At 39.5% G+C, this 27,908-nt stretch overlaps 1 protein-coding gene across 3 annotated transcripts in view; it reads left to right on the top strand.

Annotated features, from left to right (window-relative positions):
- Positions 1-27,908, top strand: part of mgat5 (alpha-1,6-mannosylglycoprotein 6-beta-N-acetylglucosaminyltransferase) — a 93,387-nt gene that overhangs the window by 55,960 nt on the left and 9,519 nt on the right. For all 3 annotated transcript variants that reach the window (XM_051428090.1, XM_051428092.1, XM_051428093.1), the window contains exons 11-16: positions 6,228-6,361; positions 19,161-19,310; positions 25,401-25,547; positions 25,637-25,753; positions 26,943-27,017; positions 27,539-27,696. In XM_051428090.1, the coding sequence (XP_051284050.1) occupies positions 6,228-6,361; positions 19,161-19,310; positions 25,401-25,547; positions 25,637-25,753; positions 26,943-27,017; positions 27,539-27,696 (781 nt within the window). The remainder of the gene's footprint in view (positions 1-6,227; positions 6,362-19,160; positions 19,311-25,400; positions 25,548-25,636; positions 25,754-26,942; positions 27,018-27,538; positions 27,697-27,908) is intronic.

The following is a 27,908-nucleotide window of genomic DNA, read 5'->3' as shown; positions in this document are numbered from 1 at the left end:
ACAAATCAGGTGCTAGTAGGTAATTTATCCTAGATCTGGATTGGTCCATTTGTTACGATTAGGCAGAGCTCCATAAATCATTGGTTGGGGGAATTGGGAGCATCTGGCCTCTGGCCAATAAGACAAGACAATGCCAAATTGACCTCATTAATCAGTTGCAGTCGGGATAGCAGGGAGTGTTTTCTGGGGTACATTTTGTGTTCGAATGGGCTGCGTGTCTTAGTTAAGTTGGCTCTGTTTCCTAGCAGAAGTCATTTATAATAAGGAAATGTAAAAGAGAGTTAACTTTTGCTGTAGGTCAGAATGACATGTAAGGATTCCATCCCTGTCAAGTTTGATTTATTTACTATACACTTCATCAGCTTAAAAACAAGTCTGTTACAAAGGGATATAAGCCTGAAATGAACTATACTGACTACAGACAGATCTATCCAGACTTTTTAATCTAATTATTTTGGAAACAAGGATGACTGTGAATAATGATCCTTACTTTAAGCCGTCTGCACTACTGTTACAGAGATACTTTCTCTGTGTGACATCTATGTCTGGCAGCTGCGTTCTTATAAAAAAAACTAATTTAGAAACTTAGTTAAGCGTATAAATGGCCAAGAAATCAACTTAACCAGGTGTCTCTTAAACCCTGGCTGCAATTAAAGACTGTATTTCAAACTTATGAAATCAGATAACCACAGAAAGCTGAGAATAACCTAAGGGTGGCTTCTGCATCCAGCCTGTCTGCATCATTACTGAAAATGTACACTAGAAGCAGGTGCTGCCATATGTCTTCTTATATACATTTTTGTTTGGTGTGTATCCCAGCTGCCGAATGCTTAATCCCTTATGGAAATGATGAGTAATACTGGCCAAAGGTTGAAAATAGCAGCAGGTAGTATTTATCTTTTGAAACATTGCCAACTAACATAATTGACCCTGAGATCTTCCAGGCTGATGGTGCCTGTAAAGCTTTGATTGATAATGTCGCTGGCACACCCACTCACCAAAGGTTATGTTTTTGTTTTTTTTCCTGATCTGTGTGGGATCAATAGACTTCTGTTCTCTCTTTCTCTCAAACAAAAATATGCTCTTGCAAATGAATGACTAGAATTACTCGGCAGAGAGGGAGAATTTGTTGCATCTCGCCCTACCTGTACACCCCATCTGTGTCGGATTGACAGCATTTTGTAATGAAACACTTCGAAAACATCGGGGGAAGACAAGAACATCCGACCCTCGAACACTTGCCTGCATCTGTTCTGTGATCCTAGCAGGGGGGGAACATTGAGAACGTAATTTTGCTGTAATTGAGCACCTCTCACTATGTTCCTAGCCTGTTCCATTTGAAACCCTTTCAGATGCTTGCTTTGATTGCGGTGGATTAGCATAATGGAAGCGTTGCAGAGCTCCAATACTTTAGACCAGAAACTCTGTAGAGAAACATAATAAGACCACTTTATTCCATTCCCTGATCCATCTGTATGTTGTTTTTGTATTCACTAAGAGTAAGCAGTGCAGTGACTAACTCTAACATCATTTCACTGTTATATAGTAGCCAGTTAGCATTATGAGACAGGCATATTCTAAAGGAATTTTACCTACCGATAACTTGGTGAAGTATTTTAATGCTAATAATAATCGATACAATTACCCAATTAGAAACAAATGAAACATATTGGACCTAAAATGTTATCTGTCACATACAGTTACATGGTTATGTTGGTTATGTGGCTAACATTAGCTAAAACTAAAGCCCATCAATAACTTTACCAATGCTAATCATCAATATTTTAGAGGTATTCATTCTTCTTAGATAGGTTTCAGACTTGCGTTGCTTACTTATTGCTACTTATTCAACTCTACTTAGCTTTATTTATTTAACACTTTACACTTTACACACAGTTGATCCAAGTGATTTACATAATGTGTTACTGCTGAGAGTTAGATGAGAATAGAGACTTAGCAAGCAGTTAGCGTGTTTGTGAGCTTTAGAGTTGCTGGTACCGTTGGACAGAGCCATGTTGGCTGTTTCCCTGTTTCCCATCTGCATACTAAGCTAAATGGCTGCTGGCTCTAGCTCTGTAGTTGGTGTTGCACTCATGACGAGAGGGGTATCAATCTTCTCATCTAACTCTTGGCAAGAATGCAAAACAGTTTCTTTCAGTTCATTTCCCCGATAGGCACGTTTAAAACCCAGCTGTTGATGCTGAATTGAATCTAAATGGCAGCAGTATCGAAGGACATGCTGGTATAGTAGACACACGTCATCAATCATTAGTTCTTTGGCAGATGGTAACGTTTATATTCCAATTACTAATAAGAGATTAAATTAACTACTGATTATAGTGAATTACTTTGAGATTAAACACACTTAATTTTCATCATTGTGATGAGAAACTGCCTGGTAGATCCAGTGCTTCAGTTTACCCCACGCTCAAATCTTTTGAGATGCCTGAAAAGCTCATCAGTTAAAATCTCAATGGTGCTTTTGTGAAAGCGTTTCAGGTGTAGTTTATTTATTTTCATCCTTCAGGCCCATTCAGATAAGCCGTAGAACCAGTAAGTCTTTGATGTTTAGTTTTCAAAGTGCTGGAGATTTTAGTGCTGATGATGCAGTTTGAAGTCGTTTTTCTGTCTGGCCAGCACTATAGAAGTTAGTTTCTTGTAAAAATGAGTCTGCCTTCTCAAGTGTTGGGCCAGCATTAATCACATAATCCTCAGTCTGTGACTTGGGATTACTTTTTCCTGGTGTATTTTCTTGTGCAGGTACCAATGTGTGATGATGTAGTACAGTCTGCCTCTACCAGTGAGACTTTACTGCCCCTTTAAAGGGCACAAAGGAAGCCCCTGAACAGACCCTGTCAGACAGGATATCCTGCCCTTAACGGTATTAACGACATTTCTGTTCTTCCAGTCAGCTCAACCAGGTTGTACAAATATCCATCTCGCATAGCTGAGAGTCTGGCTGAACCCATTATCATTTGGGTGTAGAGGGAAAAAACACTTCTTTGGTTTGTTTGTATTTCTTTAATCAAGAACAATCATCTTGAGCAGGACTGCCCTTGTAGATAAGTGTCGGGTGGGAAGTGGTTTTGGTGGTAACTTGCCATTTTCAGCGTGTAGGTTGCCAGCCCAAAAGTGGTTCTACTTGTTTAATGTATTGGCGGGAACTTTGAAAACAGTAACACGCAGATAGTGTAACGAGAGGAGAATGCAGACTTAAATAGTCGGCAAATGGCAGGATGGTATCAACAGCCAACTTCCTGTGAGTCGGTCTATACCTATTTTGACCCCCCAGTCTAACTGAGTGAATACAGGATTCCTTAAAAAGCAAACTTGTTCCCCACTAAAGTTTGTCAAGGGGCGACAAAGCAGCTGCTTCTCCAGCAACGCTGTTCTCCCAGGCTGTTTGTTCGCTAATAGCGAATGAAGCTGTGGCAACTTGAGTGACATTTTGAGTGGTGGCTCTAGTGGGAGAAGAGGCATCTGTTGCCAAATGCATCAAGAGGGCTGAACACTAATTAACAGCCTGTCCTGTTTACCCAGTCAGTTTGGTACATGAGTGTTGGTGCTACCTCCTCCCAGTGCCTAGGACCAACTCTGCCTCTTTAACATCAGAAACACATCTCAGTTATTAGTAACCACCTGAGGTGTTGTACTGGCTTTTATTTGTTAAAAAATGCTCTTGCTTTTTCTCTTTCATCCTAATTTGTTTGAGTGTATCCAGTAACTACACATATTGAATTAGCACATTGTAGCACCATGTAACAATTACTAACACCGAGTCTGGGAGATTATGCCTGAAATATTATACTGAAAATGTCCATCCTTATCACAATATTTGCCATTTCTAATTCTTCTTTTTTAGTTAAAAAAGAGAGCAGTCAATTGCCTTGGTAAAACTAACAAATTCCATAATTAGAAAAGTAAAATACAATAAAGTCCTTCTTCTAAGATGTGCACTTGTTCAGTGTTCTCTCTCATCACTTCCCAAATCAGTTGTCGTTTTTCAGTTGTAAATTTGGAGGCTCACAAAAGACAGATTTAAAAATATTTGAAGCAGCGGCCAAGATATCCTGACTTTTACTCCTTATTATGGACTAAGTTCCAAAAATACAGGATCTTACCATTTCCTATAATGCAACTCATCCTTTCATTAGATCCAAGCTGCCATGTCAGTACCCGTGTCTTTTAAACTCTACATCCTCAGATTGTACTACTTGTACTTGTGCTAAAAGTCTCAGTCTAAAGCCGAAAAAAGATTATTTTCTCAAACTTGAGCCACAGAAGACATTATGTACGTGTTTTCAAGGCTCAGTAGGACTGAGTAAAGTAAACTAGTACTAGTAAATGCTTGAAATCAGTGCAATCAGCCTGGTTGTTAAGGTATTTATATTGTTATTGTCTTCTCAGCCAATATTAGAGAGACACTGCAGGTAATTTGAGAACATTCGGCTCCTGCCCACACTGACACCTCCACAGATCTGGTGATATCTTCATGTCATCTACTCCCACATTCCTGTGCTGTCCTACATGTACATAACACAAACTGAACCAGAAGGTTCCTCTTTGCATTATCATACTGGGAAGTGCAGAACAGGAACAAGATTTGAATACAGGCGCTGGAAAAAAATTTGCAACCCTGAGACATGTGATCATGTACAGTGTAAAGAAGAGTTTTCACCTGTATAGTGTGCACTATATTGTCTGGCTCTTCTTGCAGAGAGAAAGTAATTACACACTATATCAGGATACATCTATGCTCAGTCAGGACGCTGAGAGGAAAGTGGGAAACCACCTGTGATAAGCATTCAAAAAACATTCCACTGGTGTCCTGGGAACTTGAATTATACTTGCTACATTTATTATAGTTATTGTGTTATGAGTTATGATCAGTGTAAGGAAGTATAAAAGACATGCCCTTTTCAAGTTTAGGGTGAAATGACTGATGAATGTTTTGTTGCCTAAATATGTTAGCCGGACCCAATATGTGGACATCCTGGAAAAACCAATTGAACACACATTGGCTTTTTTTCACATTTCAGCCACCGCCCTGATAAAAACACAACCCTTTTGTGTCAAACTACTTCAGCATAGCTATTACAGTCCGTCATTGTTTCCGCTGTTATCACCTGCAGTTGAACCATGATACAGCAGCTGATTCCCTGTCATCGTGTGTTAAATTTCATCATTCATTCCCTTCTTGTTACATTAGGTGTGATTATTCCAGTTGATATTTGCAGCAGCTGAATCTCACTAAATGCTGGCAGGTACTTTAATTTGCAGCTAGGGTGTTGAGATTTTTTTTAATGGAAATTTGGTCTCAATAAATCCTCCTTTTATTTACTATACTGAAGCGAATTCGATCTCCCCCGACTGACTGACCTTAATTTGCCTCTGTAGTAATAGCGTTGTGGTAAAAAACAACTCTGACCACAGCAGCTCCCCGGAGCTCTAACACAAACCACAACTGTGCACTAAAACACCTCCCTCGCAGCCGGTTTCTTTCAAAGAGCTGATGGGGTCTGCCTTTCAGTCTGCTTATTCTATTGCTTATTTTATTTCAAATTAGATCATTAAGTATTTTTGACCCAATCTTTTCTGTCCAAACTCCAAACCCTTGTCTTCATGTTAGTTTTACAAGGCAGATGGCAGTGAGGTAAAGTGCTGCCAGCTCTGGGCTCCACACTTGACCTGCTCATCCTGTGGTTCCCATAGTAACTAGTCATCACTGGGCAAAAAGGAACAGAGGGAACAAAAACCCAGAGTGCTTGTCAAGATGTCAAGTCAATTTGATTTATATAGGCCAATATCACAAATCAGAAATTCTCCTCCTCAAGGGGCTTCACAATCTCTACAGCATTTTAAAGCCCAGTTGTGTTGTGCAACTGTTCCCGTCTCTCTGGAATTATGATCTGTGATCAACGCTGAGGTTCAAATGGGCTTATTTATTCAACTGAATTGTATGCACTCTGAAAAGCAGACACTTGTGTAAGATTTATTTGAGGCATTTTTGTTTTTGCCTCAGTGATGCATAAATTATAGCTAACTATGCCTGAAGTCATTTGTCATTTTATTCACAAAGAAATGATAACTGACTCTTTTCTCACCTTTTTCTTTCCTTTTGTGTTGCTGAAACACATTTAAACACATCATTTTGAAGATGAAATGATGCCTTTTGTTTTGTGTCTTTGTATGTATATATGTATTTATCTTTATTTCTTTTTCTGCAGCTCATACCCCCGACAACAGTTTCCTGGGCTTCGTGGTGGAGCAGCACCTCAACGCCAGCGACATCAAGCACATCGATGATATCAAGAGACAGAACCAATCACTAGTCTACGGCAAAGTTGACAACTTCTGGAAGGTACAATAGTCTCTTATTCACTGGCACACACACACTTATTAATGGCATTTTTGTTGTACTCCATGTTCACTGCATTTTATTATCTAGTTATTGTTTGTAGTGACCAACAGACAGAGAAAGTAGTTCTGACTTCTGAAAGTCTGCTGTATAGAAAAACCAAACACATCCCTATACTGCACACAAAGACCTACAGACACACACCTTTTCAAATGTATAAGTTTTGATATACTCAAATGTACGCACAGATATATATATATATATATATATATATATTCCTTCTGAAGATGAAAGTGGCAGACTAACATGCTAAAGAACACCAGCACACCAAAGAGAACCAATTTTCAGACCTCTGAGAGCTCTGCAGTGAAACTCTTTGAACAACCTTGGGTAAAACTTTCATAGGAAACTTAATAACAGTCTGGTTAAGGAGCTCAAATTCAGCTTATCGCCCTTTCCATGGAGTTTTAATATATTCAAATACATGCTCACACTGCGGCACAGAGACCAAGGGATTACTGTATCCTAGACAAAAACGACTTAGAGACTTGGAGAGATTTGCACATTGTTTGGCATGCCATGGATGGTTGGATTACTGCCCGCGCCTTGATGAGCTTTCAGCCGACACCATGTATGTTTCAGACTGTGTCGCTCCAGATACAACTGACTCTTTTAGATGTTTAGAGTAACGTGGTGGAATGATAATAGAAGCTACAAGGGAGAATTGTCTTCATGTAACATGCAAAGGCCTCCTCACACCAGGAGACTGTGTGATGAAGACGTGTAGAATTGAATAATAAGCTGAACCCAACTGACTAATGATCTTATACTGAAAATACGGTTACATCAGTCAGCCAGTCAGCCAGTGGTTTGTTCCACTTGGCTTTGTTTTCCACCTCATTGGCTTTAGATACTGTAGATGTCAATACAGCTGAGTGGCTAGAAATGATATATCATGCAGTGTTTGCACAGGATAGGTTATGTGGTTTCATTCTGGCAGCTGTGGCTCAGGAGTTGTGTATTCACGACTTAGCTTCTGTTTGTGATGGCCTTGGCCATCACTGTATGAATATGTGTGAATGGGTGAATGTGGCATGAAGCGTAAATGGCTTTAAGTGGTTGGAAGACTAGAGAGGCACGATACAAATACAGACCATTTACTATTTAAAGCAAAAATAAATTATCATAAAACACTCAGCAAGGGTGCACTGGTGGCCTTGGGCAGTGATTTCCAAACTTTTTTAAATTTTTTTTTATCTCACAGCCTTGTCAGATGAAGTCAAGTACCCGCACTATTAATTATTCAGTATAAAGCAGTAATTTTTTCAGGCAATTTAACTAATGTCTAGGTTGGTTTGGTCAAGTGCATTCGTACTCCTGCTGTACCAGTGGCACAAGCTGAACGCTAACCTAACTTTTTAGGCTTCTCTGCTAGCTTGCTATCTCGTTTACAGGCACAATATGTGGATATTTTTTCTAATCAAAACATATTTTCTATTTTTTCTAATTAACTGAGCCACTCTATAATTTTTCCACGTAGCCCTGGCAAACAGCTGGAGTACCCACTGTGGTACAACATAACATAAACACATAAGGGACTTTTTATTTCCTAGTTTAGTTCCTGGTTAAGTTCCTGAGCTCCTGTGGTCTTATAGTTCCTGGAACTCTTTGGTCAGAAAATGCATACATTCACACTTGGAGCTGCCCACTACAAATTGAGTTTTTTTCTTTTTTTTCAACCCACTCACCACTGAGGAGCTCTGTTGGAGCAGATATGAGTTAAGTGTCTAGATCAAGGGCATTTAAAAATTCAAGGATTGGATGAGTGTTCCAGTGTAGATAAGTCCTTAAAGTAAAATGATACCACTAGTTCAGGGCTCATATTCATTTTAAAAGTTGTATAATGAATATATATATATATATATATTTTTATTATATATATATATATATATATATATATATATATTTCACTATTACTATGCCATGTGTGTAACCTCCAGAATTACCATGACAGGGATGTAATTTCTCCTGAGAGAATAATGTGAGCAAAACAAAACGTAGTCCAAACCTACCTATTCATGATTAACACTAGTACAGTTTCAATATCTAGGCCACATTGTAACACTCGAATCCCAAGGTGTTATAGTTTTTAATACAGAGGTAACTGGTGTGCTGCTGTGGTTTGTGGCTTCTAGTACTGAGTCAGAGCCATTCAGTTTAGCTTTAAAAGGGCAGACGGGGGATCCCATCAGCTCACAGCAAGGGGCATTAGCTGCTAATCAGACTCCCAAGCGTGTTCATTACCTCCTTCTTTTAATTAAAGGGCCATTTTGGAGCCTGCTGATAACGAGCAGACTGGCTTACTCCATTTCCCTCCCTCTTCCTTTCAAATCGTGCTGTCCTTCGATCTCTTTCTCTACACTTGAGAGGGTTCATTTCAAAATGATATATACGCTATTTAAAACAGAAAGTGGGACCTACTGTAGGAAAACAGTTTCTCATGAAGGCTAAATTCACAATGGATGGAACACAATTAAATTAAATTTCTTTTCAGTGCTGCTATGGTCGCCAAAGTTCAGTGTCGCTTATCAAACGCTCTTACCTGCCCCCATTTCCAGTGTTCTTTCCCTACGTTGTTGCGCAACGGTCTGTGTCTCGATAACTGCCCCCTGCAAACCCAGTTTTAAAAAAAGTGGTAAGCCTCTTATACTAAATCCTAATAACAATGTTTATAATTCCACATGTAGGCCTTTTTATTGTCTGCTTTACAGGCATCATAAAACAAATAAAAATACATGTTTGGCGAGATAAAGAAAGCTGAAAATCACATTCATTGTGGACTTTGGAAACCGGAAGTAATATTTCCAGGTAATTCTTATCACATGTTTTGTTTTATTAAGCTATAAAATAAAAATAGTCCGGACATTGAAACTGGAAACCAAACAGGACACATCCGAGTGCCTACAGAAGTATTGTCTAACCTTATGCTGTTTCCTTCCTTTGGAGGGATTAATGTGGGTTAGCCAAGTAATGGTCTTCATGTAAAATGCAGTCTGTTGAAAGGCTGGTGTGTGAGGCAGACTGGGGAGTAACCCAGTCACACACATTTTTATCAACACCAGTACGACTGGAAGTCAAAAGGGAAAATAAGTATAGTTTCTGATGCAACAAAGCTCAAGATTAAACGTCAAAACTCATAGTATCAGGAACAGTAGTGTAACCATCTAGGGAGGTTTTCTGGTTCATGTACCTTCCATTTATTGGATTTCCTTTTCTGAAACATAAATCAGAACTAAAAACTGTGCAGTAGCAAAAAATAAATAAAAAAATCACACATCCTGACAACACACATAGGGTTTGTTCTGTAAAAGTGTCAGGAGAGGACACATGTCTGGTGTCTGCCACTCGTTTGGACATTAGTGTCAGCAGTTCTCGCCTGTATCATGAAACATTAATGCCTGACAAGGTCAATCCGGCCAAACGGTTGCAGTTATAAATTACTGTGAGCTTATTAACAGTGTGCATATTCCTAGGAAGCACAGGGGAGACCTCTCCAGGGTTGAAGTTGTAGCTAAGTTTGGGAACAACCCCCCCGTCACTTTACTCGTCAGTTGGCAAACAAAACTCTGGTGCTAGGCTTGGTTGTCGAGTAGCTGCGCATTTATTCACTGATGAACTGTAGCCTGAGCTGTAAATTCACTGCTGCATTCACAGTTCACTGCTAGCTTGACTGCTGAGCAACAACGTCTCTATGCGGACAGCTATTCCTTTTTATTCCTCATTATTATTTTTCTGAGTGGGAAATACATCATTTTCAGAACCAGGCCCTGAATTTTCAATGAATGAAGTACACAGACAGTTTCTTATATAGTTTCTTGTTACAAACACAGTAGGGCACACAGAAAAAGGCTACAGTTGATAGTATTTTTAGGTTGTCTACAGTCAAATTAGATTATTCCTCATTTTGTTGTGGGCTCTCTGTAATGCCTCCTTATGAAGGCCAAAGCAGGCGGTCGCTCATCTGACCTGAAGGAAATCCTGGGGATTAAAGAACCAGGGTGACGAGTAATTATATTGTTGTTGAAGAGGCGGCGTCGATGGTGAGACCTGAAATAAAATGGCCAGACCACCTCTGAGGGAGCCGTTCCCATAGCAACCCAGTACGAGGAGTAGAAAGGCAGAGCAAGGGAGCTGAGAGCAATAGGCTGTATTTTCTGTCTCCCTCCTCCTGTCTCTCTCTCCATACCATACAAATCAGCTAATGTTTCACTGTGTGCTCATAGTCTCAGTGTTAAGAATGCATTGTATTTGAGATTTGGTCATCATATTAAATTTACATCTCCTTTCTAACTGGTATAGATTTAATAAAATATACCAATGAGGCATTTACCTGGACTCACCAGTGCCCTATATCTACATTAAATCGGTCAGTGTCCCTGTTTTTCAGCGTTCAACGTGTAAGAAAGCATTTGATGAGGCAGAAGGGAACATGGAGAAAGGTGAGAATGAGTAGGATGTACGGAGAGGGAAAGCTGCAGGCCCTTGGCAGCAGATCAGAGGACATGGTGAAGAAAGACACACTGAGCTGACAGGGACAGACACAGACACACACACACACACACACAGTGCTGGCATATGCAGAGTAGGAAGGGCAGCCATCCCACACTCTTACCCTTGCAGGCTCATAAACAGACAACAGTGTGTTTCATCCCCCTTTCATGATGGATAACCAAGTTGAGTTGAACATTAAGCCTTCTTTAGTTTTACTGTGCTTGTCTGATCTGATGAAGCAATCCCTTGTGCTATTAAACTGGTGTGAGTGCCAGCAGAGAAACCTGAATTTGACGTCTGAGGAAGGAGCTGGGTTGGAGTGGGAAATGTTATTGCGGTTATTAAATCGACTCTTTCTGTCACAGATGTTTTATTGAATTAGGCCCAAGATATTTCCAGAAGGTGCTGTTTGTTACTGCTTTACTTTGTAACTCCGGTCTGTAGTGTTAGGCCGATATATCTGTCGTATATTACAACTAGAAAAGCCCGGGGTCGCTCCTGAAAATCTGCACTTTACACATTTGAAATGCAATTACCAAAAAAGTTGTGTGTCTATTTAAGTGTAAATGCTGAGTGAAGTTGTAGTATTATTCAAACTTGGATCACCGAACGAAGTTGAAATGTCAGTTTTGAGAGTGTAGGTGATAAATTGAGCTGGATGAGTGAGTTGTAGCGTCCTGAAAGAAGATGCCAGTTGAAGTGTTGGTTGAAATGTAATCACTGAATGCAGTTGCAGTAAATTGTGTATGAACAGTTGATGAACTTGAAAAGTTTGGGACTTGGAAGAGCTGATGAAGGTTTAGTTTCTGTTCAAAGGTGAAGATCTGAGAAATGAAAAGGTTTGAAGTGTCAGCTGAAGTGTTAGCATTGGAGGTAGATGAATCAGGACTCGGTTAAAGTAGAAGACATAAAAGCGGTGAAACTGTCAGTCGATGTATACGCGCTTAAAGCAGTTGAATTGTCATTGGAAGAAGAAGAGATGTCTGTTGAAGACTTGAAAGCAGCAAAGGTTCAATATTTGGAGTGTGAAAAATATAAAAAATCGATACCAGAAAGACACGATGTCCCAAATGAGTTGAACACTTTGAAATTGAAATGAACTTTGTTTTGAAGTTCGTAATTTCCTTGCTTGGCCTGCGAACACACAAACATTGCCTGTGTTGTGTTTCATCTACTTTTATTTATTGAGTAAAAGCAGGATGAGAGTATTTGACCGTCAACACTGTGTGCTTCTATGATCATTCACAGAAGCAGGAAATAATTTATCCAGGTTTATCAGGGGAAGACGGGATGCATGCACCCAACAAATGTGAAATAGCTACAGTCGGACCACAATAAGTTAAATAACAACATTAATATTAGAATAAAATATCCTACTTACATCTTATTTTAACAGCCCAACTCTACTTATACCAGATTGACAGAAGACAGCAAATTTTGTGATAATTAGGCTTGATACAATATGCTTGTGAATGCACCTGTTTTCTTCACTGCATGCTCCACTTAGTAGTTTGAATGTATGGAAATGGTGCTCAGATTTCCCCCCCGGTGCCATTAGCTTCTGTATACAAGGTGGAAAGCTTTTAATTGCACCCAATGAAGCATATGACGTTACAGGTGTTTCCATTGCTGCAGGACAGGCAGGAGTATTATAGCTGCTGCATGTTTTTTTTATTTATTTTCCTTTAACTGGGCTTAAAGCTCAATGTTTCCTCACATATGCGCTCATCCTGTTACACTTGGATGGTTCTGCAGCCCACGTATCCATAGCGGAGACTCACTTTTTAGCAATCATGTAGCGCCTCCTTTACTGTCTGACAGTCAGAAACATGGCCAGCCACTAAAATCCAATAGGTTCTACACTGTTATGTCTAATGGGGTGTGGCAAGGCATTGAAGTAAATAACATCTGACTGCACTCCAAACACTTCTGGATACAGTTTTACCATCCATGTTCCCCAGGGCATTTCTAGAGTGTCTGTCAAAGTCTCTATAGGTTTTTACAGCGCATTTGTTATGCTGTTTAAGTACACCTGTCTGTTAGTCTTGGTATCGTTATTGTATCTATAGTGTCTCACCACTACACATATGTACTGGTGTGTGACGTTTTTTAAATGTCATGAGATAGTCTATTAATGATCTTTCTAATGATCAAACATATTCCTGAAGAAAGTGTGTGTGTGTGTGTGGTTGCTTTGAGCATTTATGCTGATTGGCATGATTTTTTAAAATCTTTTTCTAGTTGTATGAAAACTCATTGACTTTAATGTAGCGGCTGAGTTAGAGATGCAATAGAAGTGAAAATACTTTAACGTTAGACATTTATGCATCTTATATGAATGGGCTTATTCAGTGTCTGCATCTTGAGGCCTGAATGGCATTTCTACTGTATGCAGTCATTGAGTTATAAATACAATAGGACTGAATGGGCCTCCATACGCTTAAATGCATTATGTAACTCATAGCAGTAACTCATAAACTGTACACGTCACTATAATAAACTTACGTATACTTGATCATTGTGCAATACTGAGCTTTTAAGATATCAATGTTCAGAAATCATCAAATCTATATGGCTAAGTATAATAGTGAACAATAAACAAAAGTCATAAACACATCTATAAAGAATTATGCACCGTTCAGGTAGCATTAAAACTGTCAGAGGAGATGATACAACCTAAAATTCTTGTCAGGAATATGTCCTCAAACATACACATTTTATAAAAACAGTGTATTAAGTTATGCACATATGTTATATGAACTGTTGATTGCTGCTGCACAGCAGGCGCACTAATTCAAGTTCAGACAATCTCTGTTGTTGAAATGCATCCCACCTGCACTGTTATGTAAACATTGAACATGCAGTAAATCTTCAGGACAGCCGTCTCCTAAACTGTTCTGATATGAATTATGACCATAACTGTTTATCATATTGGAAAAGCTTCTTCTTCTTCAGGTTTTGAAGATGACGTCTATTACTTCCTCCGTATTTAGTTAAAGACGTCTTCACTGTCAAAGACAGTTTTGTACCATAAAACAAAGGTCAACCACTGGGACAAAAGGTCACACGCTGCGGGAGCACCAAAAGAGCCTGATAGAGTATTAGCGTCACTAAAGTGCCCACTCTTAAAAAGAACCACTGCCTTTATCTCGGACTGTCTCAACATTGTGACATCCATGCAGAGATGTGCCTATAATGGGGTCTGTGTGTGTCTGTGTGTGTCTGTGTGTGTCTGTGAGAAAAAGAGTTTACCTCCTTCTCTGAAGAATGGGTGAAGTGAATTTTTGTCCTGACTGACAAGCTTCCAGTTTCAGGGCCCCAGAGTCTGTGAGTTGGAAATTATTTCAGATGGGAAGATGATCAGAGGTGCGTTTGATGTTTGATGTTGAAGGCAGTTTGAGGGTCGAGTAAGTTGAACCAAGTGCACCTGTCTGCATTCTGATGAGGCAAAAGCTCTTCTTTCCTCTTGAGATTGCCGCAGTAGACTCAGAAATGCTTCCACATGTGATGCTTTGAGTCTCTTTCATTCAAGACTTGTGCAGAATCACTGTCAAAACATGACGAACATTAAAGGTAAAGAATGACAACATACGGTGATGTACATCATCAAAATACAACACAGTTCATATTAAAGAAAGAACATGACAAGTGAACAAAAAGAAGAGAGTATTTGTATCAAATATGTTGTCTCAGGAGGAGGAAGAAGTTGATTGTTTCACTTGAAATGTGTTGTAAAGCAAGATTAATCTGTTCCATCCCTAGTGCCTTGACACCGCTACCTGTCAAGATAAAGCGCTGAAACATCAAAATCTGCTCTCAGCCCTGCAGCTGTGCCCCTATACGAACACACAGAGGAGAAGTTTAATAATGAAAGGGGAAAATAACGCTGCACACATATCAAACTACATATCTAAACTGCAGATCAGAGAGTCGATAATCCTTATCCCTGTTTCTTTAAGCCACTGTAAAAGTAAAATTAAATATTATTTAACACTTTATCTGTATTGCTTTTTGAAAAAGAACATAAAAGCAACAAAATAAATAGATGAAATATATCACCAGGAGCAATAAACAAGTTTATACATACAGTAGTAATTATGGATTTACTGTATCTTTAGGGTTACTTTCTTGATTTTTACAGACAAAACAGATATTTACTTCACTAATTTATACCATCACAAAACTCCAAAAGTAAATCTTCCACTTCTGCTAAGATGTACATGATGATTAATAAATAAGACTCCAAGTCCTGCCTGGGTCATACTATGTAGCTGCCTAAGAGAAAAATAGAATGGACACTTCAATCACTAGCTTTAATTCAATAAAAAGAATTGGCTTTTAGAAACGTCTGTCTTCACCTATCCATTATGCATGCAATTCCTACAGCAAGGAAAGACTTTGTGGGGAAAATTGACGGGTGCTTGCCACTGAACTTTGCAGTTGAAACAGGTAAAATTGTTGAAACAATGAAACAGTATAGGTTGTACTGTAGTTGAAATGGCAGTCGAAATACAAATACTGAAAGAAGGTGAACTAGAGGTTAAAATGGAAGGGCTGGAAGAAGTTCAAAGTCTTAAAGTAATTTTTTTTGTGCTAATGAGCAAGATGGTGAAAATACCTGCTAAACATCAGCATGTTAACATTTTCATTGTGAGCATGAGGCTATAAAAATCTGTACAGAGCAGAAACAAGCTTTAATTTACTGGATATGGAGTCTATTGAATTGCTATTCTGTGATGTCAGCTGCTTAAAAGTAGTAAACCTGACATGTTGGACTTATTACTTCAGTAATTTCTTACTCAGAAACTGGCGAGTGCTGTAATGCTAGCAGTCACGTAGAGGCATCAGTGACATCAATAGCAAGTGAGGTGTGTGTATCTCAGCCTTTTTTAGCCTTTGCTTCCTCGCTGTGAGTCTCAGAAGTTGTGTGTGTCAGCCAGTAAGCTTTCCTCCCCGGACACTCATTCCTCAACCGTCCCCTCTGCCGACAGAAAGCAGCCGCCGCCTCTCCTGTTTCCTCTCCGCGCCAGGGTTTACAAATTCCCACTGATTTACAAGGTCATAAAACTCACCTCCTCCTCCTCCTCTCCTGCTTCAATCAACCTCTCCAGCTAAAGCAGTTATTTTATAACCCTCTAAGCACATGCTCCCGTACAAGGCTGCCGCAATCGATCTGCTATCTGGTTTCAGATTGCATATTGCATGCGCTCTGAGACACATACATCCACATACAGTATAGATGAATATACGCACTCTGCTTGCTGAATACCACGCGGACTGTCCAAGGACACGGAGGGGAAAACTCTCTTGTAATGTTATCACTCTGTCTTCAGCCTGTTAGTGTTACAAAGTCGTAACTTCGCTCTACTTCACAGTGTGCTGACAGCTGAGGCAGGATTATGAATTAAAGTTGACACAATATCATTTCCTGAAAGCAAAGAAAATCTACACTGGATCTAAAAATGGCGATGCACCTTGCGAAAATGCTATTCTTACATCTACAATTCCGTATTCCTGTCGCTCTTGGCCATGATTTTTATATCTTTCAACCTGTTTCTAGGTTTTTTCTCTTTAAACACACTGCCCTTTATTCACTGCGTGTCCATGTATGTGAGAGGGAATCCGGACATGCTCCAGAGAGCATCTGGCAAGTGATGTCCTCTGACCGTTAAAGCTTTGTGTGGCGACTGCCTCGAAGGGTCACTGCGATCTATGTCCCTCTCACACAGTCACTCAAGCGTTCACAATAAACGCACATCCTTCTGCCCTAAGAGACTATATGATGTCTTTCTTTTAGTAGTGTTTTTTTTCCCCATCTTCTCCAGGGAGTCACATGTACAGTAACTCAACAGTCTTACAGATGATTTCACCACAATCTGACAATGTTCACCTAAAATGTTCATTATAATCCATTTTCTTACCATACAGTACTTCACTAAATCTCATATTATTACAGTATGTTACAATCGCTGTGTAAAATATCACAATCATTCGAATTATTTAGACGAGGCCATTCCCAATCTGAACCATTGACATATATAAAGATGGACGCTGTCCTCCACTTCCTCCCACTGTTGAAAAATGAAGCCCAATTGTCCCAGATTAGTGCGCGAGCAGAGCTAAGCTGTCATGACGTGAAACCTCCTTTTTACAGCAAGCCATACCCGATCTTAACCATCAAAATTTGAACATATATTCACGTGATAAGAGCTACCTAAACTTTTGCCATCTTTAGGAAAAATGTATTTGATATGTTTGTCCCATCCGCTAACACGGAGGTGGCGGTGACGTTTATGAGCTATACTGCAACCAGCCACCGGGGGGGTGATCAAAGTGTTTTTTGGGGATCTGTCATGTCGTACATTTTTTATACAGTCTATGATCTGAACATAAATATATGTATGCCCTTAAGCAGCTTTTGTATTTAAAACTAATGTAGAAGTGTAACGCACTTTAAATATGTAAAACAGTTTAAAATATTTACAGGAATCACCAAACTGAAGTTACTGTTACTTTGTTTTTTAGCCTCACTTCTAGAGGGGGAAACATGTAAAAATAGTACTTCTTGATCCTGTTACAAAGTTTTTTGTTTTTTTTTAAAGTTTGTGTGTGTGCGCCTCTTCTTCAGGCACCCACCAGTAACCTTCATTTATAAATCCCTTCATACACAGATAAATCCTAGCTCATCTCTCCTGAGTGAAAAGATTACAGGATAGTGATTTCACCCTCTAATTAGGACTTCATCTCCCTCTCTCACGCATACACACACACACACCCACACACACACCAGGCTGCTTTAGTTACAGCAGGCTGGCTTGAGGCATCTGATAGCCAGGCCCCCAGGGATCCTGACGAGCGGCTACCTGAAATCTAAACCCGAAAAGGAAGCACAGAGGTAGATACACACATACACATACGTAGAGAGTGAGAGCAGGGAAATGTCCTGGAGGCAGTTTCAAAGGCAGGATTGAGTGTAGGAGTTGTGTGTAAATTTAAAACCGGTAGCTTTTAACAGTAATGAGGCCTTGCTGCCCTATGAGTGTTGAAACCATTGGTAATCAATAATATTCCAGTTTGTATGAGACTGTGTGAACATACTGGTGAATGCGCCTTTGAGGCATCCTGTCATTAAGGAGAAAATGGTCAGCTTTCATCTGCACTGCCTCCCCATAGGGCTCGGCTTTAAGAGCATTCAACTGTACTGTACGTTGCTCCCATATGGCTCAGTCTTTTGAAGGTGCAGGACAAAAAGGAAAAGACGGATTTTCCACTGAATTTCAGCAGGAGACACAGGGGGAGTATTTTGTTTGCAAATTTGCCTGGGTTATACAGCATCACGTCCTCATTTTTGAAAATCAAAGACGTGCCGTGACAATCTCAGCGTGGTGACGATCAAAGGCCTTCTATTATGGAAATAATGTTTCCATCCGAACTGATTAAAAGGAAGTCTTTTTAAAAGTGGCTTCTATGACCAGCTTGACAGAGATTGCCCAGAAAGATTGTCAAAGAAACTGTTGACCTCCTATTTGAAGTTTATCAAAACTTTACGATATCACGTCTTTCTACATAGTGAATTCACAATCCTCCACGCAGGTGAAAGAATGCCGAGGCAAAGTGAGTGAAATCACTGCAGTAAATTCAGGGAATCTTAATCTATAGTATCTTACTTTCAGCAAGAGATATTGTTCTCTGAGGTGATTCCTTGTTCTGAGCACAGTTAAAATAACACACAGCTCGTCCACTATATCAATCAGCTGGGTAACATTCCTGTGTGGTGGAAGTAAGCCAGACATGACTTTTGGTATAAAGGAAGCAGGTTTTTATTGGCATGCCTTGAATGCTTTATTGTTTTTTTGATGAAGGACATTGCGGATCAGGTAGACTTTAATAACAAAAGCAGGGTATGCAGCAATGCTCCTCACACAGTGCTATTTTTAACTCTGCCTGCCATTGTGGCCAGATGGTCAGTCAGGTAGCTCGAACAAAAGTTCACCAGGCCACATAACAAAGTAATGATACTGATCTCCTCTCGAAAAATTATTTTCAAAATGGTTCATTCAAGGATGTTTTGTCTGGATTGCACCAGCTTAACCTAAATAAAATAAATGCTGGTGTTTTTTTTTTTACTAAATTCACTAGATTTAAATTTGTATGAGAGCGAGTGTTGTTTTTTTTATTGAGATAAATTTACCCGCTCAGAGAGGACATTAAAGACTCATCAGTGAAAAATGTTTCTCCCTGTTTGTTCCAGGACAAAAAGAAATACCTGGACATCATCCACAGCTACATGGAAGTCCACGGCACCGTGCACGGCACCAGCACCGTGCACCTGCCGAGCTACGTCAAGAACCACGGCATCCTGAGCGGCCGAGACCTGCAGTTCCTCCTCCGGGAAACCAAGGTGAGTCCGTCCAGCTGTAAATTGTCTCACATGAATAAATGACCCTGCAGGGAAATAAGTGTGTGAGGGTCGGTGCTTATTAGATGGTTATGAAAACCACAAACCAACTCCCACACTTTTCCCTTGGACATTGTTTAAATGACCAAGAAGCTGTGGCCCAGCTAACCTGCAGAATATTGAGGACACGCTGTATCTTTTTTTAAAAACTGACCTTTTTTTTTTATTATTATTATTTTTTTTAATGAGCCGAGGTTGTGAAACCTGCTCTAAACATTCCTGTAATAGTAATCGGTGTATGAGACACTGACATTGAGAAGCTTTTTTTGAATAAAGTGAGCTCATTCTTTAAAAAAAAAATGAAAAAATGGGATTGCTCATATAAAATATTTTCAAAAGATGTAGGTTACCTAATAAGGCATTCACTTTTTATCATGAAAAAATATGTCTGAATACAGCTGTAATTTTTAAGCACATTTCAGTGCTACAATGTCACTTAAAAGGGAAGTTGGAGAGTAAAAAAGAGATATCTTTATGTGAGTGAGTCTGTCCTCGGTCCAGCCGTCCACAGAAGCACTTCTCCATTCACGTCATGACTTGTCCCTTCCCCTCACTACTCAAACCACTCTTATTCACAAAGACAGGGACACAGCCACAGAAGCTGCAGCCAGACTGGATTGTATTGTGTTGAGTGACATGTTCACAGAATAATAGCTTTGTTTTGTAGCTCTGCTGAAAGCTGTGAAGTGGAGATCCTGTCACTTCTAAATGATTTAATCAAATGCACGATAAACAAAAGTTGTTGGAATAGAAGTAAAACAAGAAATACAAATTTAGCTATCAATCATGCCTGATGGTACCACTCGAATTTTCTAGTAATTTAGCTACACATTTAAATTCTTCATTATTTTTATTTTTTTTCTAAAGTAGCTAAAAGCAGATTTGATCAGCTGTAGTTATCTAATATAATTATCTAATAAATGATGATGTGCTCATTGATTGAAGCTAAAGCTAGAAAAAGTGAGCAATCCTCACCAGTTGATGCTGCACGTGGAAGACGAGGGAAAAAAGAAACGGCATTGTTGCTGTATTGCAGCGTAGAGCTAGTTAGTGCTGGTATTATGGTATTATATGTGTGAGAATGAAAAACTGTTAACAGCTTCTAGGATGAGGAATGACAGATTAGTCCAGCTACTACAAAGCTGTATTGTGTATGATTAGCACTATGCACTTTTGTAATGTAGTACCCTAATGTAGTCAGCTACTGATGTGCTCTTTGGCCTTGGAGGTAACGCTAGGTTACTGCTCTAGTTGGTAAGCTAGTTAGCTGGACATGCTAACATTTGTAACTTACATTAGAGCAGACAAGCGCTGTTTAATCTATTTTTCTACACTTTTCTATACTTTTTCCTCTTGGGTTTTTTTGTTTAGGAAAGGCTAAAAAGACAATTATAACCATCACTCTTATCACTTAAATCGCAGGAACTACTTTGCAGTGAATTTACACTAAATTTTATGGAGCTGCCTTGCTGTTGCCATAGGGGAATGGAATTAAAATTACATGGTCCTCAAAAACCTGACAACATTGTCTGCTGAAGGTGAAAACCATCATTAGTGCTGGCATTGAAAGATGGAATCTGTCTTTTGGCTCCAGTCATCATTCATTTCAGAAGAATAAGGTGGAAGAGAGCTTCGATTTCTCTCACCCCTAAAACCAGATGCTCTCTCACCAGACCAGGGCGGGAGGCGAGGCAGACAGAGAGCGGAGAGAGACATCACACAAGAGCTGGGGCAGGGATGAAAAGAAAGCTAGAGAGCCATAGATCATGATTCAGACTTTTATAGAAAAAAAGATGGATTGAGATTTAAACCCCTTTTGTGCTGGAAAGATATTGAGTATTGCTTCAGCCAAAAAATGATTCTTGGCTGGCAAATCCAGCTCTGAAACGCTGAGCGCCTGAAACCAAGAAGTCAGTGATGTTGGAGGCATTTAGAGAGAAAAGCAAAGGTGTATTCTGCAGTGGAGCAGATCTTTAAAGAAAAAAAATACAAAGAGAAACAACACTCAGAAATTTGTACCCGAGTGAGTTTTGGTTCGCTGGATTCGTGTAGCCTGGAGAGTAAACTCTCAGCAGAGATGGGATAGAATACAAACTTCCATATCCTCTCATTACATGTAGTTGTGCATGGAATAGGGGAATGGCTTATTAAATACCACAAAAACCCAACATTTTAGCCGAATTGTTGTTTAAGCACTAACAAGGAAAACAAGGAGGTGTTGTAGGTGCAGTTTTCCTTGTGGTGCTTAAACAACACATTTACTGTTACCTGCAATTAGACTGCCTGAGCTAATTGGTCTCGTGGGGGTTTAACTATTGACAGTGTATTGTAAAAAATACTCTGGATGTGGAGGCGCTTCTGTGAGGAACGATGTCGGTGTTGACGTCTGACATTTGATTTTTCTCCCAAACCAAATTTCCTGAAATAAACTGTGACGTGCTGCGCTGTATCAGGGGAATAGTGTCAATGATCAAACCGCTGAAGTGAGACAAAGCTATACAGCGTCATGTTGCAGGCTGATGGAGTCAAAGGTTTTAGATTTTTCTGACTTTGCTTCTCTTCTCTTTGCTGTCTAGCTCTTTTTAATTGCCTCCTGCTGTCTGCCTCTGGTTTAGCTTACACGTTTCTTATTTTCTTCCTCTTTCACACTCCTCCACAAACAGTACATTATATATTAACCATAAATTATTAATAATAATAATAATAATAATAATAATAATAATAATAAACATACATTTCTGTGTAAAACTAGGAAAGAGTCCTGTTTTCAAGATTTCATACCAATATATCTTACCAGCTATAACCAGCTTATATCTTATACATCATGGTCATCATTTTCTGTGTAGTGGATAACAAACACATCCTGTGGCAGGTGCTGGAATTAGAAATACCAAGAAAAAAACAACGTAATTAACTTGCTGCCTCATTAAACTCAGCAGCCGCCATGTTTTAAGAGATGTGGCACAAGCTGATGCAGAGCCATTAGACTCCAAACATTTTGCGTTGAAGCACAATAGTGAGCTGGTTCCTGTTTGTACTGTTCCTCAGAAAGCGCCACACAATCATAAAAGAAAATTATTTTGTGAGCTAGTACCAGAAATGTGTTATAAGTAGTATAAAATTAAAATCATTAACATTGTGTTGTTATGTGTGTTTTCATGGTAATAGATTTATGCAAAGGTCTTAATCAAAGTTAAATTACTCCTCTAACATTGGAACGACCTCTGCATTTAAGCACCATTGCCATCATTGTGTTGCCTGTGGAATTGAAGCCTCTTCGTTGAATACATATGTATATGTAGGTTTATGTTGGCTTCATATTGTGTATATATAAACATGCTTTGATGACTCTCACACTTGAACTACTCCGCTTTATATTAGAGGCAAATACTGTACTTATAAGTATTTATTCCATTTATAGTATTTAACTAGCGAACTAGCTATACTCACTAGTTACTTTGATTCTAAATACAAAACATGTGATCAGCATATAAAGCTTACTGCCTTATTACAGGTTAGACTCTGCACACAGGTGGCTGATTAAAACTATTCAGGTTGGAGTTGTGCAAAGCATTGTGGGATTACATTAGGGCCACGATGTACGAGTAAGTCCCCAAAATATTATGATTTTATCGTTCTGTGTATGCCATTCTGCATAATAAGTAGATTAGGATATATGTATTATGTATTGAAAATCATGAATGCATGACTTTTACTTGCAGCAGAGTGTTTTTAAATTGCGGTATTACTACTTTTACTTATACAGCTTTAACGTGGCAGTGGGTTAGCATCAGGAGGATATAAATGTACACAAAGGAAAAGGAAGACAAACCAATAGAAGTAAGATGTAGTGTCTCAGGAGCTGAATGCCCTTGAACATCAATACACAAAACTTCTTTAATGCATACCATTAAAGAGCTTTCATGTAAAATCTGCGATTCTTATTGATTTCTCTTTTTAAATCCGTAACAGTAACATAGGAGATGCAGACGTAAGTTATTCATTTCTACCTTTGAGTCCTTCACTCTGTATGGATTCTCTGCCTTTCTTCTCCACCACAGAAGCTCTCTTTCCGTCTCCCCTCTCCTCATCCCCTCCCCTCCCCGCTCCCTATAAATAGTGGGTGACTGTTTCTCAGCATTGAGGAGCTTTTGCATGCACACACAACATACACACACGTAGAAGAAGTAGCATGCTCTGCTGCCACCTGTTGGCAGACGTCTGTTGCTAACAGTGCTTTAGTTGTGTTCACATTTAAGATGGAGCATAAATCACAACCCTGGTCTGAACATTGAAGTGTGCACGGACACATTGAAGTGTGCACGGACACACTTCATGGTACAACACGTCATTGTGTGTTAAAGAAAGAGTGTGTCGTGGATCAGACTTTCTGTTCTGTTCCTATGGGCAGATACACACTGGCCAATACAAACGCACACAGACTAGCCATTGTAGCCGGCCAGCTCTGGCCCTCCAGTAAATGAGCCACTAGCTGCCACCACCTCCTCTCTCCACCTCCTCCCTCCTCTCTCCACCTCCTCTCTCCTGTCTCATGCTCATATTAACAAGCTGCTACTGCCTTGCAAATATTTGCTCTTCCCATCCAGGAGGAGTGAACCTTTTATTAGAGGCCCCTCTAGTTCTCTGTACGTAGTATTTACTTTAAAGTATTTATGGCTACAATCACAGAAGACATAATATGTAGACATTAGAGGACCCATTAGGGTTACTGTATACCACAGTGCTTAACTTTAACCTTTAAATTCAGGAATATTTTTACCCTCAGTTTACTCCTCATTTCAACTTGCATTTACATCTTTACCTCATGTGTATTACTGTCTTTTAATTTCTTTTAAAATGGTTTTAAACGTGCATTGAGGAGTTTGCTTTCTGTGTCCATCCCTCCTGTTTGTACTAGCTATTAAAATATCCCTACCTAACATGCTTCCAATGTAAGATAGGAGACAAAATCCACAGCATAGTTGTAATATGAGCTCATTTGAGGGCCTTGCTCACAATAAATAAATACATGGAAGGACCAGTAAGATAAATCTGGGTGGGTAAAGAGAGCACGTCCCTCATTTGATCACTTCAGTGGCCCTGAGCAAGTCAACTCAACTCTGGTCCTGAAAAAGAGAGCATTGCTATCAGGGAAGCTTCTCTGGATAAACACAGTTTAAACATACCAAGATGTTAATACTGTAAATGTTCATTTAAGTCATCTAAGTCAGTGGTTCCCAATCTGAGGGATAACAAGATGATTAACAGGAGAGAAAAACAGAAAAACTTATTTCTTCTGCTCAAAACTGTGCTTTAATTTTTTTTTAACTTGTCCTACTTGTCCAATTTTTATGTATTCTAAAATGATTCAAGTTAGACCAGGACTCTGGAGAGCAGTTCAGTGTTTGGGTGAAACTGTTTTGGTTAGTAGAAACACTAGTTAACTAAGATGGTTCAGATCACAGCTGTTTTTTTTGATGTAGTGATGAGGCTCTGGTGGTTAAATTAGATTTGTAAAGTCTCATATTAAACATCTTTGCGAGTTACTGTTGTTGTTCTCCTCGGGCTGCTTAGGTTCAGTGTGTTTCCATCTGCAAACTATCCACAGCACTCCCTATTTACCAAACTTCCAGTGGCCTTTGGGAGGAATAAACATTAGAGTGGTGTCTTCACATTATTCTCCTTGTTTTTCCTCCCTTGTTTTATAGAGAAAAAGTGCTGCCTTGGCTGTATTTTGTGCTGATAACATGGGAGGTTTGCTTCAACAGGAGCTAACTGCTGCTATCAGCAAACAACAGAAACTCCTCAACACAGCCAGTGAACTTTCTACCTCTCTACCCTCACAGACGTCTTTGTTGTTCTGGTTTTTTCAGGAGCTGCAAACTGTTGGCTCTTTCCTGAACTTACATTAGCCACAGTGTTAGCACAAATGTACTCCTACAATGATCCTCATCGTGTTTTTTGCACTGAATCTTCATATTGATTTAAAAAAAAAAAAACCCTCCCAATTTTTTTTTTTTTCTCCCTCTGCAGTTGTTTGTGGGTCTGTCCTTCCCCTACGAGGGTCCCGCCCCCCTGGAAGCCATCGCCAACGGCTGCGCTTTCCTCAACCCCAAATTCAACCCGCCAAAGAGCAGCAAGAACACAGACTTCTTCAAGGGTAAACCCACACTGAGAGAGGTGAGCACGTCTGTCTCTTAACTCTTCTGCTCGAGATATGACTTTTTAAAAGGTGTGTTTGATTTTCCTAACTTCTGCTCTCTCCGCAGCTGACGTCTCAACATCCGTATGCTGAGGTGTACATCGGTCAACCCCATGTGTGGACGGTGGATATCGAGAACTCTGCCGAGGTGGAAAGGGCCATCCGCTCCATCCTCAGCCAAAAGGTAAACACAGAAAGCAACACACCTGATGACTTTTGGAACATTTTGATAAGAGATATTTCCTCATGAAATGTCTGCGTTGATATAAAGAGACCGTCTCATAATTAAACAACTAAATTATCTTTTCTTTCTTTTTCAATTAGTTGAAAGTGTCCTATTTTCTTATTTAATATCCTAATTTTTCTTTATTGCACTAAATAAGGACACACAACAATAATGTAAGGGCTGCAATTATTTTCATCATCGACTAATCTTTGATTAATTGTTTGGTCAATAAAACGGCACAGAGCGCAAGTTGGCACATTCACATTATTTTTTTTAAATTGTTGCTTAATTAAGAAAAAATTGCAAATACTTTATTAGACAATTTTTTTAAAACATCATGTAAATGGTAAAGGAAAAGAAGAAAAGGAATACCGTCATATTACTGCGTTAGAAAACTAAGTAAAAAAGATGATGTTAAATGAAAAGGATATAGAGTAATCACGTAAAGAATCGTGTTAATGTTAAAAGTCCAAAAAGTCACCGTGGCCAGCCACATGTATTTATTTACATATGTACTCACTTTATATATCATTACACACTTTAATTAATTGGTTCATTGTTGGCTATAAAATGTGAAAAACCCAAAATATTCACAGCTGAGAAGTTGAAACTAGGAAACTTTCGTCCCTTTTGCTAGAAAAATTACAGTTAATTGAAATCAGATGTTGACAAAGATGCTCGGGTGGAAACTCAGCAGAGGATCAGTGAAAGCGCTGGGGAAAGAGAGAAAGATCCTGTTGCGTCTTCACGTCCAGGCCCATGCATATTTAAAGTCCGGGTTCAGGACCTTGTGTTGTGTTTGTGCCCTGCTGAGCGAGTCGGAACAATGGCTTTGTTCACTGAACAGGCCTGCAGAGCCTCATATGCTTTGTGATCCGTAGCGAGCCGCAGCCTACCAGGCTCCGGCTTGGCTCACACACCCTCCCACTCCTCCTCATCTTCCTCCCCGTACACAAAGAAACAGGGAAAGCAGCGAGTGACTTGGTGCTGCAACAAAGGTTTAGTTGTTGTTCCTCTCTGCTTGAAGTTTTCCTCTGCGAAAAAAGTCTGCGGAGGTCGACAGCGGTGCAGAGAACAGACACACATATACAGTGAGACAAGCTGATGCAGAGTGTCCTGATGTTGTGCCTTGTGTTTGTGTGATTAGATTGAACCCTACCTGCCCTATGAGTTCACCTGTGAGGGGATGCTGCAGAGAGTCAACGCCTTCATTGAGAACCAGGTACTGCCTGTAGATGTATTAGCTCTGCATAAACCTAAAGCCCAAAATGTCAGCTTTTATTGAATCACTATTATAGATTAATAAACCTGTCCCTGTGTCAAATTAAGATGTTCTGCTGTAGGACTGTAAAAACTTTTTTAACTAAACCAATAATCTGATACAAGATTTGTAAATTACAGCTATAGTAAAAAAGGGAATTTGACTTAATTATATTACTAGTTTTATATAGTAAACTAAATAATTTCAATATCCCTAAAGATTATATATTAATGGATTTCGTGAGGTATGTTTTTAAATACATTTCTTCAATTTAGTGGATGATATATAATCTAAATAGAATGTGAGCTTTCCAAGAAAAAAACAAAAACCTATACATAATTCCTTTAGGTCAGTAACATGATTTCTTATCTTGTTAGCACACGTGGGATTTGTAAGTTTAATGTCCCTGTAGCTAGTTTGTTTGTTTGAGCCTTTGCAGTTGTTTTGTGTTTCCACTGTGTGACATTGCGTTATGTCCTCAGGACTTCTGCCACGGTCAGGTGATGTGGCCACCCCTCACTGCCCTGCAGGTCAAGCTAGCTGAGCCTGGACGCTCCTGCAAGCAGGTGTGTCAGGAGGAGCACCTCATCTGTGAGCCCTCCTTCTTCCAACACCTCAACAAGGACAAGGACCTGGCCAGGTGAGACACACACACTCCTGTATATGCTCCCTGACTCCACCTCAGCTTCTTTAAAACAAGGAAAAATAGACTTTTGGATAATTTAAACAAAACACAAGTTAAAAGTATGTAAATATTGTAGTTTATTTTCTTAACAGTGAGAGACAGATCTGTTTAATACACTCATTCCGTCTTCTCACTGCAATGCATTATTATGATCTGCTGTGGTCCCG

This window comes from Dicentrarchus labrax, unplaced genomic scaffold, assembly GCF_905237075.1.
Source record: "Dicentrarchus labrax unplaced genomic scaffold, dlabrax2021, whole genome shotgun sequence".
Classification (NCBI taxonomy): Eukaryota; Metazoa; Chordata; class Actinopteri; family Moronidae; genus Dicentrarchus; species Dicentrarchus labrax.
Note: the sequence above shows the minus strand (reverse complement) of the source record. Positions and strands in the feature narration are given on the sequence as shown.